General features: G+C 47.2%; 1 protein-coding gene and 1 non-coding gene across 3 annotated transcripts in view; both read left to right on the top strand.

Annotated features, from left to right (window-relative positions):
• ASIC2 (acid sensing ion channel subunit 2) overlaps nucleotides 1-21195 on the top strand; it is a 1207137-nt gene that overhangs the window by 1126571 nt on the left and 59371 nt on the right. For both annotated transcript variants that reach the window (XM_061390402.1, XM_061390401.1), the window contains exon 3: nucleotides 2420-2547. In XM_061390402.1, coding sequence (XP_061246386.1) covers nucleotides 2420-2547 — 128 coding nt within the window. The remainder of the gene's footprint in view (nucleotides 1-2419; nucleotides 2548-21195) is intronic.
• Nucleotides 10794-10900, top strand: LOC133233203 (U6 spliceosomal RNA). The gene has a single exon (XR_009731674.1). It is a non-coding gene; the product is annotated as a U6 spliceosomal RNA (small nuclear RNA).

The following is a 21195-nucleotide window of genomic DNA, read 5'->3' on the forward strand; positions in this document are numbered from 1 at the left end:
GCCCCTGACAGCTGGCCGCTCAGCCCTCCTCTCCCCACCCCGTCCGCCTTCTCTGGCATTCCCCCTTCCTGATGGAGCTGTGGGCTAAGCCCTGGGCTGGACTGTGGGTACCAGACAGAGCAAGAAGCCCTCTCTTCTCTTGAGGCATCCACCATCCACCGAACAGCTCGACACAAGCACGGAGGGACATGGGCGGGAGTTTGGGTGGAGCGATCTGGGTAAAGAGACGGCGGAAGAGTTGACCCGGCTGCAGGAAAAGTGGAGATGTCCCTGGGACTCTCTCCTGCTCCAGGAGGACGCATATGAAAGGATTCCCAGCCGAGGCCCTCTTTTGTCTAAACTCCGTATCAGCTGCTGTCCTCCTCATCTAGGTCGTGAGAGCCCTGCCCATCCTTCCTCCCATTCCACCTGCCCTGTGCCCCTGACCTTGGAATTCTCACCAGCTCCAGGCCTCTCCCCTGCCTTGGTCACCAGCCCCCAGAGTTTCCCAAGCCCTGACCAGTCACACGCCTGGCTCCAGCCCTTCCGTCCTCCTCACCTTTCTCCTCTGTGCCAGCTTTAGAGCATGTCCCCAAACTGTCCCCATGCTATGGCCCTGGTGTTGACAATCCCCCTTCCTTGACCTCTGACCTCCACCACTACCGCCCCTCATCTTAACTGATTTCTGCATTTACCCATCCTCTCCCCATTCTCTGCTTTTGGAACACTCCTTGATGCGGACTCTAGATTGGCCTTGCCCTTTAATGCGTGAGTGAGGTTGGAATCACAGATGTCTCCCTCATCCATTCAACAATCATTCCCTGGATGCCTGTCTTTTCCCTAGTGGAAAAGACAGTGAGATAAAGGATGATGATGTGGTGTGGCAGAGGCTTTGCTAAGTGTATGTGAAGAATACAAGCAAGCAGAAGGAGTTGCTCTGGTGGGGCTGAGGGTTGAACCTTCATTGATGAGGAGGGCAATGTTCAGTCAGGTGGACCAAGTAGCTCTCTAGGCTCCTCTGTCCATGGAATTCTCCAGGCAAGAATATTGGAGTGGGTAGCCATTCCCTTCTCTAGGGGATCTTCCTGACCCAGGGATCGAATCCAGTTCTCCCACATTGTAGGTAGATTCTTTACTATCTGAGCCACCGGGGAAGCCCGAGTAGAAAGATATTCCAAGACAAATGAGATGCGTGTGCACCCCTGCCGAGCAGAGATCAGTAATAACCAATCCGATTGTTGATCAGGGATCGGTAACAGCCAATCCAGTGGCCCTGATGGGTTGAACCACGTGGTGCCATGAAGCAGAGGGCTGCCCAGAAGGAGGCTGGCATGGAGGCGGGTGAAGGCAATTGGGCTCCTTATAAGTGACTCAGGTTTGCAGTTTGGAAAGTTCGTTCTTCAGGCTGTTTGCAAAGAATACGACAGAGAAGGAGGCCCAGGAAAGGGTGAAGGATCCCATAGGTGCATTCCCCACCAATTAATTTTGAGCACCAACCCATAGGATGAGCCAGGCCCTGCTGCCCCATCCCTTCCTGCCGTGCCTTCCATCACTGCCAGAAAGAGAAAAAAGGGGAGGAGCTTTTCTTCTAGTTGCCCATTTCCTGCAGCTCCAAGGGGCTTGCAAACAAGCCCCATATCTTTATTCTGACTGCAGCAACATTGTGTTTTCATTCTCCTGATCCCCTCACCTCGACTCAGCTCATGGCCCAGTAGAGAAGTTAGTAAATAAAAAGCATAGGTGCAGCCAACACAACATTGTAAAGCAATTATCCCCCAATCCAAAAAAAAAAAAATGTTAAGAAAAAGAAAAAGCATATGTGCTTGACTCACTTTGTAATCCCATTCTGTAGTTTTGGAGACTGAAGCAAGGAGCTGTTGGCCTAAATGACCTGAATTCTTTCCTTATGAGTACTGTAACAGACTGCCACAAAATTAGTGGCATCAAACAACCCAGATTTATTATTTTACAGTTCTGGAAGCCAGAAGTCAAAAGTGCATTTCAAGGTATCTGCAGGGCTGCATTCCCACTAGAGGCTCGAGGAGAAAATTCCATTCCCTTGCCTTTTCCAGCTTCTTGAAACTGCCTACATCCCTCAGCCTGTGGCTCCCTCCTCCATCCTGAAAGCCAGAAGCAGAGCATTTTTCTCTGACTCTGATCCTCCTGCCTCCCTCTTCTAAAGACCCTTGTGATCCTGTTGGGCCATCTGGATCTCCAAGGACAATTTCCCCATCTCCAAATCTTTGGTTACATCTGCAGCGTCCTTTTTCCAATGTAAGGTAACATAGCTGCTGTTGCCAGGGATGCAGATGTATACATCTCTGGGGGCTGTGGTTCTGCTGTGGAGCCTTCCCAGCATCCCTTTGAGTCCTTCAGCCCCAGGAATCCCCAAACTTCCGTTGTCACTGACCCATGGCTCTGTCCATCTTTGTTCTTTCAGAGGAAACGACATTTGAAGCAGGCGTGAAGGTTCAGATCCACAGTCAGTCTGAGCCGCCTTTCATCCAAGAGCTGGGCTTTGGTGTGGCACCAGGGTTCCAGACTTTCGTGGCCACACAGGAGCAGAGGGTAAGTCCCCTGGGGTCTCTGGGATCAGGGGTCCTTGGCCTCTCTAAGCCACCAGCCACGTGAGGTGGAGAAATAGGATTCTTACTTCTGGAAGGCTCAGAATCCACCCAGGAGGCTGGAAGGAGTAGGGTTGGGTTCAGTTAAAACCCTCACTCTGAAATTGAAGAAAGGTATCCGTTGACCTCTGTATGTGGATTTTGCTGGACTGCCTGTCGATTCTGAAATTGGGCGTGAGGGAAAACCAGCTTGTTTTCTTTTTAAGTGAACTGGTTGGGTTTTTTTTTCCCTAAAAGATTCTGGGGAAAAATCTTTGTGATGGTGAGCTGGGAGGCCAGTGGATGCTAGGGTTTGGTGTGTTTCATCACTCTGTTAATACAATGCCAGGTGGCCTGCAAGAAGGAACAGAGGCAGGCATCAGTCTCCGTTTCAGAGTTTGATCGGAGGGAAGCCTCTTCATGGGTCAATGTCTGCTCTCTGATTCAGCACCAGGGGAGGGACCCTCCCAGCCAGCCAGCCAGCCAGCCAGGATGGCTTCGTCAATTCAGCACGTCCATGGAATATGGACTCGTATAGATGTGACATGTGCTACATGTCTCAGAAGGGAGACCTTCGTAGATTCTCAGTGGGGAGGAGGTCTCAAAGCAGGACTGCAGAGAGACATTGGGATGGATGCTTTTTTTTCTCTTCATTTCCTGGTTTGCTTAGAATAAAAGGTGGAGAGCCTAGGACACTGAGGGAATCCTAAACCAGGTCACCCAAGACAATTTGCCCTGGGAGGCCTGGAGTGAAGAGTGAGGTGAATGAGCAACAGGGAGCCCAGCTCTAAAGCATGAGGAAGGCAGAGCCCAGAGAACAGGGAGGAGCAAAGAGATCCACACATAACTTAAGAGCTCAGCTTGTTTTTAATATATGTTTCAAATCATTTTTCATCCAGTACTTAGCCACTTTATAGAGCAATTTTCTGTATTGGAAACTGGTTTTAGGGACTTCTGTGGTGGGCTAGTGGCTCAAACCCCACACTTACAATGCAGGGGACCCAGGACCAATTTCATGGTCAGGAAACTAGATCCCACATGCCTGCAACTAAGATCTTACATGCCGAAACTAAAGATCCACATCTTTAAAATCCACATCTAAAGACCTAGTTGGAGAAGGTGATGGCACCCCACTCCAGTACTCTTGCCTGGAAAATCCCATGGACGGAGGAGCCTGGTAGGCTGCAGTCCATGGGGTCGAGAAGAGTCGGGCATGACTGAGCGACTTCACTTTCACTTTTCACTTTCACACATTGGAGAAGGAAATGGCAACCCACTCCAGTGTTCTTGCCTGGAGAATCCCAGGGACAGGGAAGCCTGGTGGGCTGCTGTCTATGGGGTCGCACAGAGTCAGACACGACTGAAGCGACTTAGCAGCAGCAGCAGCAGCAAAGACCTGGTCCAGCAAATAAATAAATACAGTAAATAAATAATTTTTAAGTGAAAAAAAAAAGAGAAAAAAAACTGTTTTTAAATCTCTAAGTGAAGAAAGTGTTAGTTGCTCAGTCGTGTCTGACTCTTTGAAACCCCATGGACTGTAGCCCCCCAGGCTCCTCTCTCCATGGGATTTCCCAGGCAAAAATACTGGAGTGGGTCGCCATGCCCTCCTCCAGGGGATCCTCCTGACCCAGGGATCAAACCCCGGTCTCCCCCATTGCAAGCAGATTCTTCACATCTGAGCCAAATCTCTAAGAGAGCTGTATTTTTGAATCTCTGGGAGAACATTGATGGCACAGGCCTCATGAACTTACTGTACTTAACACCCGAGCAGTTGCTAAAGGTCATGATCAACCTCCATGGCAGAACGTAGCAGGTGGGATGGCAGCTCCCAGGCAGGGGTAGAGAAGGCTTGGAAGTTGGTCCAGCATCTACAGGCCCCAGAGATGGAGGCAGACGGCGTGGGCAGAAGTGGAGTGTTCAAGAGTGTGCAAGGTGGGAGCCAAGTGGAACAACCAGGAAACATCATCCTAGAGGACATGAAGCTGACAGCAGGGAGCCAAGTTCAGGGCTGAGGATTTGAGTCAGGAAGAGTGAGAACACAGACTCAGAGGTCAAGGTATGCAGAGAGCCCGGAGCCCAAGCTATGAGCCTGGGTGTACTGTCAGAGATCAACAAAGTCAGATACTGGTTAAAGCGGCGAGGACAGATTTAATGAGTAATATACTATTGCAGTAGGGAAGAAGGTTCATCATGAACTGAACTCGACTTCAATCTGTGCAGAAGGCACTTCGCGTTTTAAAGGGGAAATGAGGGGGAAGGGTGGGACACAGAAGGCACTTGAGCAGAGTCAGGGAATTGAAAATTACAAAAAAATGGGAAAGTTGGAGGGGGTGGTCATTGCATGTGAAACCCATCTGAGTTTGCTAATAAAACCCCATCATAGTTAGGCTTCTCCCTTCCTGCAGAGGCAGGAAGACAGGGGTCCTGCCTTCCCATGCTGGCACGAAAAAACAAACAGTAAGCTCTTGAGTTTACTTGGCAGCCTTGAGTCTTCAGGCAGGTACTTTAAGGGAGCTGGGTCATCCCAAGGACTTGGGTTGAACCGTGAGAAACCACGTTAGTGTAGAAACATGTTGAAGAGACGGTCATTTTTGTAAAGAGCTCAAGTTGAATGTTTCCAAAATACTAATATTTTTTGAGCTTGCTGGAGAATTCAGCATTCAGCATTGCTACCTGGGGGGTTGTCCTCTGTTGATGTCTTCCTCCTGGGCTCATGCGGCCTAAGTATGTGCTCCCCTGAGCAGCATATTTCATCCAAGCGCAATGATATATACAAGCTGCACCTTTTTTGAACTTCTGCTCACCTGTTTTTATTTCCCTTATATAATGTGATTTTTCACAAGTCGATTGTAAACACTATTCTAATCCTGTTCTTCATCAAGGTGTGTGTGTGTGTGTGTGTATGTGTGTGTTAGTCACTCAGTTGTGTCCAACTCTTTGTGACCCCATGGACTGTAGCCCACCAGGCTCCTTTATCCATGGAATTCTCCAGGCAAGAATACTGGAGTGGGTTGCCATGCCCTCCTCCAGGGGAGATCTTCCTGATCCAGAGATCAAACCTGGGTCTCCTGGAATGCAGGCATGAAGTGAAGTGAAGTCGCTCAGTCGTGTCCGACTCTTTGCAACCCCATGGACTGTAGCCTACCGGCTCCTCTGTCCATGGGATTTTCCAGGCAAGAATACTGGAGTGGGTTGCCATTTCCTTCTCCAGGGGAACTTCCTGATCCAGGGATCGAACCCAGGTCTCCCACACTGTAGGCAGACACTTTACCGTCTGAGCCACAGTGGTGAGGATCTCCTGGAATGCAGGCATAGTCTTTACCATCTGAGTCATTAGGGAAGTTCTCTCCATTCAAAGTATTCATTTTAATGAAAATTAAGTGCTAATGACGAGAAAGGAAGGAAGGGAGGCATGGAGGGAAGGAGGAAGAAGCTGTGTTCGTGTTTGTCCTAGCCTTTGTAGGTCAAGGTTGAGACCTCATGGAAACAGGGCGTAGAGGAGCCTGGCTAGAGTTTGCTCAAGGAGAGAATCATTGCCAGTTCTCCTTCTGTGTGTGATGTGAATCAACCCACCTCCCTTGGAAGAACCAGGCATGAGTTAGACTAATCAGTGTGTCTGTGAAATCTTTGACTATCTAACAGGGAATTCGGGGCAAGTCGTCCAAGGCAAATATTCCTTTGTGGTTTACTGAAAGTAATCACCACTCCCATCCTGTATTGACTTACCTGTACTGACATCTCTCTGATGTCCACGTTGCTATTACCATGCAGGAGACATGAACAGCCTTCCCTGAAACCCATAGGGGAATTCATTTCACTGCTAGTGAAAGTTAAAAAGAAGGAAACTCTCTGTAGGGACAGCAGTGTCATTGTCTTGAAAGATGCCCTCTGTTCTCCCCTCCACCCCCACCACTGACCCTCTGCTAGTGACACTGAAGAAATTTCTAGACCAGGTGAGTGGCTGGGACTGATAACTTCTCAGAATCCTTAAGTCTCTTTTTCTTCCCAAAATGAAACAGAGGGACTCCCCATGGTGATCAGGAAGAGAACATATTCCTAGCTTCAGAGGACAAATTCGTTGTTGGCTTTGAAGTATATTTTCAGAAAATCAGCCTCATTCATATTAGCATTGCTGTGGTTATTATAACTAATAATAAGATATTTGGTTAAACATTTTACAGTCTTCAAAGCATTTCCACACCATCTCATTTCATCATTTCATTCATATTAACAGAGAAATACAAAAACACATCCCGGAGCTAAATCTAATAATCATTATGTTTACATGTATATAAAAGAGCATATTCATGGGAAATAAGACTCGAAGGAAATAAGGCAAAATACCCACAGTGAGGGGATTATGAATGATTTATTTTCTTGTCTGGGTTTGCCACATATTTTATAAGGTGGCTCTGTTTTATTTATTTGTTGAGCAAATATTTGTTGAACACCTACTATGGGTGTGAAGCGATGGGGATACAGTGGTAAGAAAACAGACCAGTGTCTGTCCTCACAAAACCTACATATTAGTGGTTTCTTTCATACAGAAAAAAATAACCACTAAATAATCTTAAGCCGAGTAGAATTTGGAGACTGGCCCCTGCTTGTGTGTTCTGCCATTGGTTCTACCCCATCCAGCTGACCCTGGTTTTCCAACATTGGTTCTAAGATGTGTGGTCTTTCACATTTTAACATTTCTGAAACTGGGGCTTGTTTCCCAATCAATTGCATGTCAGTTACAGTTAGCAGCTTTTTCTTTTTTCTTTTGGTTTTATCTCTTCACCATTATTTGTTTATTTATTTGGCGGCGTCAGGTCTTAGCCGAGTCAAGCAGGATCTTTCGATGAGGCCCACAGACTCTAGTTGTGGCGTCAATGCTTAATTGCTCCAAAGGATGTGGGATCTTAGTTCCCCGACCCTGGATCAACCCAGGTCTCCTGCATTGCATGGTGGATTCTTAACCACTGGACCATCAGGGAAGCCCCACTTTTTCTTTCTTGACGGCCCATGAAAATCATGATGGACTTAATCTATAGCGGCTGCACTGCTCCCATTCCAGGATTCTGCTGCTTCAGCTCAAAGCTCATGGGAATCTTACAGGAAGGCCAGGGGTGACAAGACCGTGGGGCAACAGAAGGTCTGTTCCTAGAAAGTGAGTGTGACTCATGCTAGGGAAACTGACTCCTTAGTGAAAGCCTGTGCAGAACTGGTGACTTACAGGAATCCTGCTGTTAAGTGCCTTTGTAAACGAGAAAGTCCTCTTACGTGGTAAAGTCATCCCACCCATGAAAAATTACACATGCCGTTCTCAAAATATTTTTCACTTTGTTTTGTAATCCAAAAGAACATACCATTGGGCTGTAGTCCAGACCAAAGATAGCTTCTTAAAATTTGTATTTGTCCTGAACTCAGTGAGGCCAAGGCATGACCTTGCCCTCCTCGGACAATCTGAGAAGTGCCCCCACCCCAGCTCAGCTGCTGTAGCAGCCTTGCACCATCCCAGGACCCCCCACCACCAGAGACAGGCAGTGGGATGACACGCTGGGAGCAGAAACAAAACTCCAGAGAGGAAGGGCAGTAACAATCGCTTCTTCCTGAGCACATACCACCTGCCAGACGTTAAGCTGCAGAGACACTTTACCTGCATTATCTCATTTATTCCCCACAACAAGCCTGAAAGGGAGATATTGTTGTCACCACGTTCCAGATGACAAAACCACCCAGCTAAGTCACCAGCCAAAGGTCGCCAAGCTAAAAGGGCACAGATATATCTGGGGACAGAAAACCAGACTGCGATGCCAGAGACCTGGACTCTAGTCCTGACTGTGCTGTGAAAACTTGGACAGGTTGCTTTCCTCCCTGGGCCTCAGGGTTCCCGTCCGTAGAATGGGAGGGCTGGGTTAGATGACCTCAAAGGGCCTCCAGCATTAGAAACCTGGGGGGTCACTCGGGCATGCAGGAATCACCCAGAAGTTTGGGCGACGGCAGTTCCACACCTGCTCCATGCTCGGCCATCTGTGGACTCCTTCCTTTGTGCCAGCTGGCATGGGGTGCTGTTAAGATCAGTGGTGGCGGTCATGTTAAGGCCATGTAAGACAAACCTCCCTCCCCTAGTCCAGGAGGCAGAACCTGGGTTCCTACTTCTGAGAGGCAGGGGCTGAGATACATAGTCAATGTCAAAGTGTTAGTCGCTCAGTCGTGTCCTCTTTGCGACCCCATGGACTGTAGCCCGCCAGGGTTACATGGGATTTCCCAGGCAAGAGTACTGAAGTGGGGTGGGAAGAGAGGCTCTGGGCATGCTCCTTGGTAGCACCCCTTCCCCAGCCCATAATGGCCACTTCGCTGCCCTACCTAGAATTCATAAATTCACAGCTCCCTGAAATTCACAAAAGCCCAACCCCCCTGAATGGCATCCAAGGTCCTGTTCAGCCCCTGCCCACCTCCAGCCTCATCATGTGCCCAGTCAGGGTGTGCCCTGCCTCCCAGCATTGGAGGACCATACAGTGAATATTCCAGTAGCTCTCCATCATCTGCCTCTGCACATTACACCCGCTGTTCCTTCTGTCCAGCATCTCCTCCTGGTTTTATCTACCTGCTGCTGCTGCTGCTGCTAAGTCACTTCAGTCATGTCCGACTCTGTGCGACCCCATAGATGGCAGCCCACCAGGCTCCCCTGTCCCTGGGAATCTCCAGGCAAGAACACTGGAGTGGGTTGCCATTTCCTTCTCCAATGCGTGAAAGTGAAGTCGCTCAGTCATGTCTGACTCTTAGTGACCTCATGGACTGCAGCCTACCAGGCTCCTCCATCCATGGGATTTTCCAGGCAAGAGTACTGGAGTGGGGTGCCATTGCCTTCTCCGCTTATCTACCTAGCAAAGGCCTATTCCTTTTTCTGGCTACTGCTCAAAGAGCACCATCTTTAAGAAAACCTCCGTCCTCTCCTGCCACCCCTCAAGGAGCAGCTAGTCACTCTGTATCACACCTTATACATTCACTTCTTCCTTCAGCTTATATTCACTGAGCACCCTGCTTTGCTGGGAAGATGAAGATGACGGCAACTTGGTCCTGCCTTGGAGTGCTCACAGAGTCAAGCAGCTTTCTTGGCAATTGTGTCCCACTCCTAAGAGATGCAAGACTCTCCTTGCAGGACTTACCTCCCCTTGTGCATCCCCACTCCTTACACCTGCCTCATTTTGCATTTTAATCTTTTGGCCACACCACAAGGTAAGGAGTATGGGCTCTTAGTTCCCCGACCAGGGATCGAACCTGAGTCCCCTGCATTGAAAGTTTGGAGTCTTAACCACTGGATCACCAAGGTTCAGCCCCACACTTGCCTCTTAAGAACTGCCTTCCTTAGCTTCCATCAGCCCTTGGCTCACCATAGGCCAGGAGCTCTCTGAAAGCAAGGTTGATGTCCTCAGATCCTCTATCCCCCATGCCTTGCTTAGATGTGAGCTCGGTAAATGTGCAGGGTTGAAAGAACGAATATACATGCATGTATGTTCAGTTGCTCAGTTGTGTCCCACTCTTTGCGACTCCATAGTCTGCAGCCTGCCAGGCAAGAATACTGGAGTGGATTGCCCTTTCCTTCTCCAGGCAAACTTTCTGCCCCAGGGATTGAACCTACGTCTCCCGCATTGGCAGGCAGATTCTTTACCACTGAGCTGCCAGGGAAGCTCTGAATGAATATACAGTACGCTCAAATCTGTGCTCCATGCCCAAAGAGCACTGAGATGCTCTCCCTGCCCCCTCACCCACCCACCCCTGCTAAAAGCCCGTTAAAATCTGCCCTGATGGCCCACCTTCTCCCTGAGGCGGTGGAGCCAGCCTGTGATGGATGATGCTATCTGTCTCATTTCTGGCTGCACCCTTAGAAAACCTAATCAGAGCAAAAGCTAATGAAAAGGGCCAGGGCTGGAGACAGAGATCTGGAAGCTATCTGTGTACACGAGAGTGGGTAGAACAGATGGGAGGGGCAGCATCAGTCTCAGGAAGATGGGGAGAATTAAATGAGTGAGTGAATACATGTGAAAGTGCAAAGCTGGGACATTTGCATGGTAGGAGCACAGATGAACTGTCTTCACATTGACATCACCAGTCAGACTCTTTGCCCCTAAGTGAAGACGATTTCGAATCCTGACAGGACTTCCAGTCATGAGTTGATATCAGAAAATTTTCATCTCAAACTTCCTCCTCAAAGTCTCAAACTTCATGCTCGCTTCGGCAGCACATATACTAAAATTGGAACGATACAGAGAAGATTAGCATGGCCCCTGCGCAAGGATGACACGCAAATTCGTGAAGCGTTCCATATTTTTGTGTACCCCAATGTTCATTGCAGCACTATTTATAATAGCCAGGACATGGAAGCAACCTAGATGCCCATCAGCAGATGAATGGATAAGAAAGCTGTGGTACATATACACAATGGAGTATTACTCAGCCATTAAAAAGAATACATTTGAATCAGTTCTAATGAGATGGATGAAACTGGAACCTATTATACAGAGTGAAGTAAGCCAGAAAGAAAAACACCAATACAGTATACTAACGCATATATATGGAATTTAGAAAGATGGTGACAATAACCCTGTGTACGAGACTGCAAAAGAGACACCGATGTATAGATCAGTCTTATGGACTCTGTGGTAGAGGGAGAGGGTGGGGAGATTTGGGAGAATAGCATTGAAACATGTATAATATCATGTATGAAACGAGTCGCCAGTCCAGGTTCGATGCACGGTACTGGATGCTTGGGGCTGGTGCACTGGGACGACCCAGAGGGAGGGTAGGGGAGGGAGGAGGGAGGAGGGTTCAGGATGGGGAACGCACGTATACCTGTGGCAGATTCATTTCGATATTTGGCAAAACTAATACAATATTGTAAAGTTTAAAAATAAAATAAAATTTAAAATATAAATAAATAAATAAAAGCATGGGCTTTGGAATTCAAAAAAAAAAAAAAAAGTCTCAAACTTCCTCCTCAAAGATCCTGGTGGCGAGTCTTGTTTTTCTAAATCTTTATCCAATGTGTCCATCAAATCTTTATTCAACCACCCTGCCCATGCTTCTTGGGGGGACTTAGAATGAATCTGGAGACTCCAGGCAGGCAGTTGGCCACCAGCCTCATTGTTCAAAAAGTTTTAGGGGGAACATGGCCCTGGGTTTACATGCGAGGGTTTCAGAAGTGTCCAGGGGGAGGGACTGCCCTGGTGGTCCAGTGGCTAAGACTCCTGCTCCCAGTGCAGGGGGCCTGGGTTCGATCCCTGGTCAAGGGAACTAGATTCCACATGCCACAACTACAGATTTCACATGCCGCAATGAAGATGGAAGATCCTGCGTGCCATGATTAAGATCCGGCACAGCCAAAGAAAGAAAGAAAGATTTTAAAAAGAAAGAAATGCCTTGAGGAGCCAGAGTTGACAATCACTGCCCAGATATACCCCGTTCTCACCAAGAATTCCTTCTACTAACCAGTGTGGAGCCCCTGGAAAGGAGAACGGTTTCAAGTCCACAACCTGGATTGTGTGTTGGTTCCCCACTTGGGCCTTAGCCACACTCCCAGGAGAACGCCCACTGTCACACCACACCCTGCATCAAGCAGCTCCCCGCCAGCCTCTCTGGGGCTGTAAATATACGGGGCAGACACAAACGCTGGGGTCCCGCAGGCCCCAATTAGGTCATTGGCAGGCTGAGTGGGCACAGTCGGTTCCTATAGAAGCCTAAGCCTTTGCCTTCGGCGTAGATTGGCCACATCACCAACATTTGGATGGAATCCCATCGTGGCTCACAACTCAAAACATTACTCTCAATCTACCCCAAATTAAAAAAGCCCAGATGTTATCTGGGATGGGCCCCCCAGTCGCTTTTGACAGCTCCTCTCAGGCTTCCAAATACAACTTCCTAAGTGCCTTTCAAACAAGGAGACTCGTTTGTCAATCTGACAGCCGGATCCACGGTCCTTAATATGCTTCACGGGCCCCATTAGAAATGGAGGCTTGCCCACTTGTGTTTTTCAAGGCAGGGGAGAGAATTTGTTCCACATGCCTTCAGCAACTTCCAAACTGTTGAAGCTGGAGCCTCACAAACAGGGTATTATAAAGTTCTGCTCCAGAAAGCACCAGGGAGGCGCCAGAAGGCAGGATAGATTGCTGTGTGGCCACCCCTCCGTGATCAACAGGGAATAGTGTTTCCCATAAATAGATGAAAATAAGAATCAATTAAGCATCGACCAGCTTAGTGACTTGCCCACTTATTGCCACTCCGTCTCTAAGGGAGAAATGTCTTCAGAGCCCCAGATGGTTTTGCCAAGAGTCAGGTTTTCACCTTTTTTTTTCCTACACGATGAGAGTTTGTTTTTGTCAGAGTGGAGGCCACGGCTGAGGTGGAGGAGGCAGAAGGGTCCTTAAAAGAAGTGTTGCTTGGTTAGGATGAGCCAATGTACACAGCTCTGTTGGGGGAAATCCCAAAGTGAGTTCTCATAAAATATGCTCAAGTCTTAGAAAGAGATAAAATCACTCCATCTGCCTCCCCTCTGCCTTGCAGCCTCTTCTGCTCCTTGTCTTCCTAAGAGAGTCTCCAAAGTCTCTCTAGACTTGCTTCTCTCTACTTCCTCACCTCCCTTTCAATTCCCAGCTCACCTCTAGCAGCCCACAGAAACTCTTCATCATCCGCCCATGAAATCTTTGTGGCCAAACCCAATCTTGGATGGTAAGGACACTCCTCACTGAATCCCGCCTGGTTTCCCAGTAGCAGGTGGGCTGTTGGCCACGCCCTCCCTGAGACCCTCTTCTCTCCACTCTGGTCTGGGTTTCCTTCTCACCTCTCAGCCTGTTCCTCCTGAGCTGCCTTCATGAGCACATCTTTCTCTGGTCACTCCTGAGATGATGGGAGCCCCAAGATGCTCGTTGCAGCTTGTCTCATTCTGCAGTCTCCTTGAATGAGTCTCCTTTACCATGACTTTCAGATCACTGTCTCCAGCCCAGATCTCTTCCCAATACTCCAGGTGCTGTCGTATGCCTCCTCTCGGAGTCCCATAGGCATCTCAAATCAACAGTCTAAACTGAACCCTCTTCTCCTGTCTCATACATACCTCTACGGCAAAACTGCTGCTCCCTGATGGTCCCCCAACCCTCTAAATGGCCTGAGTACAAATACGCATTCCCTAGATGGCGATCCTGTGCCTCATTTCCTCATCTGTAAAATGGGAATTATGGCGGTTTCTATCCCAGAGGGTAGCTAGAAGTCTAAGTGAAGGACTTCCCTGGAAGTCCAGTGGTTAAGACTCTGATCTTACAGTGCAAGGGACCAGGGTTCAATCCTTGGTCAGGGATCTAAGTTCCAACATGCTACGCAGCATGGTGGAAAAAAAAAAAAAAAGACTGAGTTAATGTATGCACACAGAACAGTTCTGGCACCCAGCAAGTGCTCAATAAACACCAGCCATCACTATCACCCACCCCAGACTCGCTTTAATTCGGTCCTTCATTGTAAGAACTGGCTGCCTGGCTAGTCTCTCTGCTGCTCACCTTGCCCTTCTCCAATCCATTCTCTCCATCAACACGATTTTCCTAAAATATGCATCTGATCATCTCCCTCCCTCACTTCCTTGAGAATGAAGTCCAGGAACCTCTTCACACCCTTTCTGCTCTGTCCCCTGCCTACATGTCAGCAGTACCTCTCTCTACTCCCCTGGCCTCCCACCCAAAGTACTAAATCTCCTGAACTGCGTGCAGTTATTTTCAAGCATCACATGCTCACTCCTCTTGATCCCTGCCAGCAACCCCTTTCCCACCCTTTCTTTACCTAATTTGTATGTGTCCTTCGAGATTCAGCTCCAATGTTCCCTCCTCCAGAAGGCCACCCTGGAATATTCCGTGTGAATCTCTAGCATAAAATTTGCACATGATAATCATGTGTTTACTTATCCATCTCCCTACCAGATTGTGAGCTCTTTGAGGATATGACTCTATCTTATTTCTGCTCTTTGTATCTCAGATTTAATAGTGCCTTGCATGTAGAGGATGCTTGATAATGTATTGAATGGAATGAATGACTCAATGAATGCATAAAAGAGAGAGAAAAGGGCCTACTTTTTCATCTCACTATCCTTCTTGATACCCATCGATGTCTTTCCCAACCTAGAAAATAAAGTCCAAATTCCATATCCTGGCTCTTGCTATCACTTTTTCCAGTGACTGTACCCCCACTGCTCCACAGGAGCCCCCTCTGATCCATGTGTTGCCCTCACACAGACCATGAGCCTTCCTGCTCCATTCTGTGATCATTTCCTGCTGACTCATTCATTTATTGAGCATCTAATATGTGCCAGGCACTGGGTTTAGGCATAAGGGGGATACAATGATGAACAGGGCTGACCTGGTTCTTTTCAGAGCTTACAGTCTAGCAGTAGAGGCAGACAATCTATCAATCATAGATTAAGAGCTGTATCAGTTCAGTTCAGTGGCTCAGTCTTGTCTGACTCTTTGCAACCCCATGGACTGCAGCATGCCAGGCTTCCCTGTCCATCACCAACTCCTGCAGCTTGCTCAAACTCATGTCCATAGAGTCACTGATCCATCCAACCATCTCATCCTCTGTCATCCCCTTCTCCTCCTGCCTTCAATCTTTCCCGGCATCAGGGTCTTTTCTAATGAGTCAGTTCTTCCCATCAGGTGGCCAAAGTATTGGAGTTTCAGCTTCAGCATCAGTCTTTCCAATGAATATTCAGCATTGATTTCCTTTAGGATGGACTGGTTGGATCTCCATGCAGTCTAAGGGACTCTTAAGAGTCTTCTCCAACACCACAGTTCAAAAGCATCAATTCTTCGGCACTCAGCTTTCTTTATAGTCCAACTCTCACATCCATACATGACCACTGGAAAAACCATAGCTTTGACTAGATGGACCTTTGTCGGTAAAGTAATGTCTCTGCTTTTTAATATGCTGTCTAGATTAGTCATAGCTTTTCTTCCAAGGAGCAAGTGTCTTTTAATTTCATGGCTGAAGTCACCATCTGCAGTGATTTTGGAGCCTAAAAAGATAAAGTTTGTCACTGTTTCCATTGTTTCCCCATCTATTTGCCATGAAGTGATGGGACCAGATGCCATGATCTTAGTTTTCTGAATGTTGAATTTTAAGCCAACTTTTTCACTCTCCTCTTTCACTTTCATCAAGAGGCTCTTTAGTTCTTCTTTACTTTCTGCCGTAAGGGTGGTGTCATCTGCATATCTGAGAGTATTGATATTTCTCCCAGCAATCTTTATTCCAGCTTGTGCTTCATCCAGCTGGGCATTTCACATGATGTACTCTGCATCTAAGTTAAATAGACAGAGTGACAATATACAGCCTTGACATACTCCTTTACCAATTTGGAAGCAGTCTGTTGTTCCATGGTCATAGCAAACACCCTCTTCCAACAACACAAGAGAAGACTCTACACATAGACATTATCAGATGGTCAATACTGAAATCAGATTGATTATATTCTTTGCAGCCAAAGATGGAGAAGCTCTATACAGTCAGTAAAAAAAGACTGGGAGCTGACTGTGGCTCAGATCATGAACTCCTTACTGCAAAATTCAGACTTAAATCGAAGAAAGTAGGGGAAACCACTAGACTATTCAGGTATGACCTAAATCAAATCCCTTATGATTATACAGTGGAAGTGAGAAATAGATTTAAGGGCCTAGATCTGATAGACAGAGTGCCTGAAGAACTATAGACGGAGGTTCATGACATTGTACAGGAGGTGATAATCAAGACCATCCCCAAGAAAAAGAAATGCAAAAAGGCAAAATGGTTGTCTGAGGAGGCCTTATAAATAGCTGTGAAAAGAAGAGAAGTGAGGCAAAGGAGTAAAGGAAAGATATACCCATGTGAATGCAGCGTTCCAAAGAACAGCAAGGAGAGATAAGAAAGCCTTCCTCAGTGATCAATGCAAAGAAATAGAGGAAAACAATAGAATGGAAGAAACTAGAGATCTCTTCAAGAAAATTAGAGATACCAAGGGGACATTTCATGCAAAGATGGGCGTGATAAAGGACAGAAATGGTATGGACCTAACAGAAGCAGAAGATATTAAGAAGAGGTGGCAAGAATACACAGGAGAACTGTGCAAAAAAGATCTTCATGACCCAGATAATCACGATGGTGTGATCACTGACCTAGAGCCAGACATCCTGGAATGTGAAGTCAAGTGGGCCTTAGGAAGCATCACTACAAACAAAGCTAGTGGAGGTGATGGAATTCCAGTTGAGCTATTTCAAATCCTAAAAAATTATGCTGTAAAAGTGCTGCACTTGATATGCCAGCAAATTTGGAAAACTCAGCAGTGGCCACAGGACTGGAAAAGGTCAGTTTTCATTCCAACCCCAAAGAAAGGCAATGCCAAAGAATGCACAAACTACCACACAATTGCACTCATCTCACACACTAGCATAATAATGCTCAAAATTCTCCAAGCCAGGCTTCAACAGTATGTGAACCATGAACTTCCAGATGTTCAAGCTGGATTTAGAAAAGGCAGAGGAATCAGAGATCAAACTGCCAACATCCACTGGATCATCAAAAAAGCAAAAGAGTTCCAGAAAAACATCTACTTCTGCTTTATTGTCTAGGCCAAAGCCTTTGACTATGTGGATCACAGCAAACTTTGGAAAATTCTTCAAGAGAAATCTGTATGCAGGTCAAGAAGCAACAGTTAGAACTGGACATGGAACAACAGACTGGTTTCAAATCGGGAAAGGAGTACGTCAAGGCTGTATATTGTCACTCTGCTTATTTAACTTATATGCAGAAGTGCAGTCTATGGGGTTGCAAAGAGTCAGACACGACTGAAGTGACTTAGCATGCATGCATGCATGGGGGAAAAGGGATAAACCAAGAATGGTACAGACATGGCAACTTCAGCCTGGGTCCAAAGTCCAGAACTTAATGGTACCCACTCTCATCAGCATCCTTCCAGGCAGAACTAGCTTGTCCTGGATCCTCTCTTCACTGATTCTGACATCAGAAGCCAGTTGCTTATCTCTTCATGGCTTATTTCCTCCTCAGACCCAGCAGAGGAAAGGAGATCTACTGTCTGTTGACTCACCTACTTTATCTTACTCAAGAGGCAAGTTAATCCATCAGAACATTCTTTGATTGAGTCCTGCTACCCAGACCACTTTCTCTTTTGATTCATGAGCAGCATCTGAACTCTGAACAGGGTGGCCTTGGTTTCTGATGGTTGTTGTTTTTTTTATATAAGGGGGAAAAAATTCTGTAGAGGACACCTCCTTATGCAAGCTGAAAGCTTTTTCTTAACAATGGGGAAGGCTAGATAGTCACAGACAATTTTTTTTAGAAATATCAACCAGAACAAATGCATGAATGTGAATAGTCCTGCTGACGGTCAGACTCCCTTGGCGAGGGCAAGAGCAAGGGCATCTGGAAAAGACATCTCTTTCCTATTTCTCTCCCCTCCTTCCCGCTTGAAAACAACTGTTGCCCTCCAGGGATGGAGAAGTCCCTATTTATGTTGTGATAAATGGCCCAACAGTCCCTGTAATCATTCCCTGTGAGCAAGTACATCTTGGTGTTAATCTGTTAGCTCTCGCGATAAAGCATCTCTGATTTCTCACCGACTGAGATCTCTCTCCTTTTTGCATTTAAAAATTTTAACAACAGCCACGTGCCTATGTGCATGCTCAGTCGTGTCCTACTCTTTGTGACCCCATAGACTGTAGCCCACCAGGCTCCTCTGTCCATGGAATTTTTCAGGCAAAAATACCAGAATGGGTTGCCATTTCCTTCTCTAGGATCTTCCTGACCCAGGGATCGAACCTACATCTCCTGCATCTCCTGCATTACAGACGGCTTTGTTACCGCCACTGGGGAAGCCCTTAACAACAGCCAACTGGCTATTAATACAAAGTTATCTAAATAATCCAAGTTATTTGCATGTCTTGCTCCATCAAGGAGCGGGTGCTGTCTGAAGGCAACAACTCTGAGCATATAGCACAGACTGTAATGCTGTCAATCAGTTAATTAAGTAATCAATTGCAGAGTGAATCAATATTGGTTAATGAATTGCTTCAAACCTTGCAGCACATCCTATCAGGGAACAACAACCAAAAAAAAATCAGTCCTAAATGAGACTCATCCCTCCTTGGTTTACCTGCTTTCTGGGTTTTTTTTGGTTTGGTTTTGTTCTACGGTCACACCATGCAGCATGTAGGATCTTAGTTCCTAAGATCAAACCCATGTCCCCTGCAATCAAAGTGCTGAGTCTTAACCACTGGGCCAGCAGGAGGTCCTGTTTTATGTTTTCAGATAGCACTTTCTGTCCTTTGACACAATTAGGTGACAAAGAACAGGAAGATAGTGTATGACCAAGGTCTCTAGGAGAGCCAAGCAGACCGTAAAAGGAAGAAGCAGAAGGAGAACAGGACCCCAGAAAAGACACCACGTCTATGCAGAGTGCAGGCTTCCCAGGCGGTGATGGTAGGTAAAGAACCCGCCTGCCAATTCAGGAGACATAAGACACGCAAGTTCAGTCCCTGGATCTGGGAGATCCTCTGGAGGAGGGCAATGCAACCCACTCCAATATCCTTGTCTGGAGAATCCCCAAGGACAGAGGAACCTGGCGGGCTACAGTCCATGGGGTCACAAGGAGTCGGACACAACTGAAGTGACTGAGCACGCACGCGTTGTGAAGAATGCAGATGGTCAGCTGTTGAGGGGAGGATAAACTGGTAGGGCCTTTGGACTTGGGGGTTGAGTGGGACTTGACAGCACCCATTTAAATAAAAAAGCACACCCCCTCTTCAATGGAGCAGTTTTCCTTCTTGGAATCTGCCCTAAAGAAGTATGTCCACATGTATCCCAAGTAGCAAGGATTAAGATCTTCTGCAGCACTGTTTGTGAGAACAAGAATTTAGAAACAGCCTAAATGTTCATCAATGAAAGGATGATAAAATTAAGGAGGGCAAATGCTTATGTATTTCCCCCCAATTCCCTGCAACAGTTAAAATGGAGGTCCCTTGGGGAAATGTTCCGAGACATATTGATAAGTGGGGGAAAAAAAGACAGAAAAACACATGCAGTGTGGTCTCATTTTTATTAAAAATACCCCCACACTAGACTAAACTATATATTTATAAATGCACATGTATGCATGGTAACACACAGAAGAATGCTGGAGGATTTAAAATCCTGGAGAATTTAAAAAATACTGACAGCTGCTCAGAACAAAATTGAGAGTGCAAGACTTTCCACTTTTTCTGGATCCCTGGACTATTTATAATAAGAACGCGCTTGTGTATTCATGGGTTAATTGTCCAGGCTTTTTAAAGTGATATTATTTGTCTTTGGCTCTGCTCGGCCATCATGGCCGCGTGGGCTTTCCTCTGGTTGTGGCGACCTCGGGCTGCTCTCACGGTTGCGATGCTCAGGCTTCTCACTGTGGCGGCTTCTCACCTTGTGGAGCACAGGCTCGTGGGCTCGTGGGCTCGTGGGCTCAGTGGGTGCGGCTCCTGGGCACTAGAGCACAAGATCAGTAGTTGTGGCACACGAGCTTCGTTGCTCCATGGCACGTGGAATCTTCCCAGATCAGAGGTCAAATCCGTGTCTCCTGCACGGACAGGCGGATTCTTTACCACCTAGACTCAGTGACTAAACACCACCACCACCAGGGAAGCCCGGTTGTTTAAAGACATTTGTAATGTAGCTGCTTACAGATCTGTTTTCTGGTTTGGACCCGGCATCAAACAGACAGGCTCGCCCACCAGGAGTGCGGCTTCTGTTCCCACCAGCCAAGGACCGCCTCCTCTGCGGGATGGCCCTGCCACACCTTCCCCAGAGGACAGCCTCTACCAGACCTTGCTTCTGCTCCCGGCACATGCAGAGATCATAGGGAAAGACTGACAGCTTGAAGCTTCCCCTTCCAGGAAAAGCAAATTTGTAAAGACTTTTGTCTAGTTATTAAAAAAAAAAAAAAAATTAGTGTCCCACCCTACCCAGGTCTGGAGCCAGAGTGCACCGTTCCCTAAGATTGAAGAGTGTAGTGCTTGGCAGCATGCCCATCCTCCATCCACGTAAGACAGGTTTAATTAGCCCAGTGGGTTGGATGAGATTGAATTAGATTGGATTGTGCTGATTAAGTTGGATTAGATTGATAGCTATCGTTAATGATTCCATAACTCCTAAAAGTGTATTTTTCTCTTCCCTGCCTCAACCATGCATCACAGGGCTGTCCCCACTCTCAATTTTCATCCCTGCTCTGAGCTTGACACTATCTCCTTGCCCCACCCTCCAAGTAACAGGTAACATATATACTTCCAGGTCTTTCTTTTCCTTGGCACGTGCCTGTCTCTGGGACTGAGACATTCCTGTGTGTGTTCCCCAGTGCTCAGTACGTAATAAGGCCTCCATCGATGTGTATTGAATTGAGCTGAACTCAGCCACCCAAACCTCCAAGAAAAGGCCAGGAGGGAGTCAGCCAGCAGCACCAGGAGTGAGCAGACCCAGCCAGGGTCAGGGATGCTCTACCCAAAGCGGTCAGGTTGCTCCTGAAGTCAAGCCCCAGGCCCATTGCTGGGGCAGGTGCTTCTGTGACCCCAAGGGAAAGGAT

This window comes from Bos javanicus, chromosome 19 (assembly GCF_032452875.1).
Source record: "Bos javanicus breed banteng chromosome 19, ARS-OSU_banteng_1.0, whole genome shotgun sequence".
NCBI classification, from domain to species: Eukaryota; Metazoa; Chordata; class Mammalia; order Artiodactyla; family Bovidae; genus Bos; species Bos javanicus.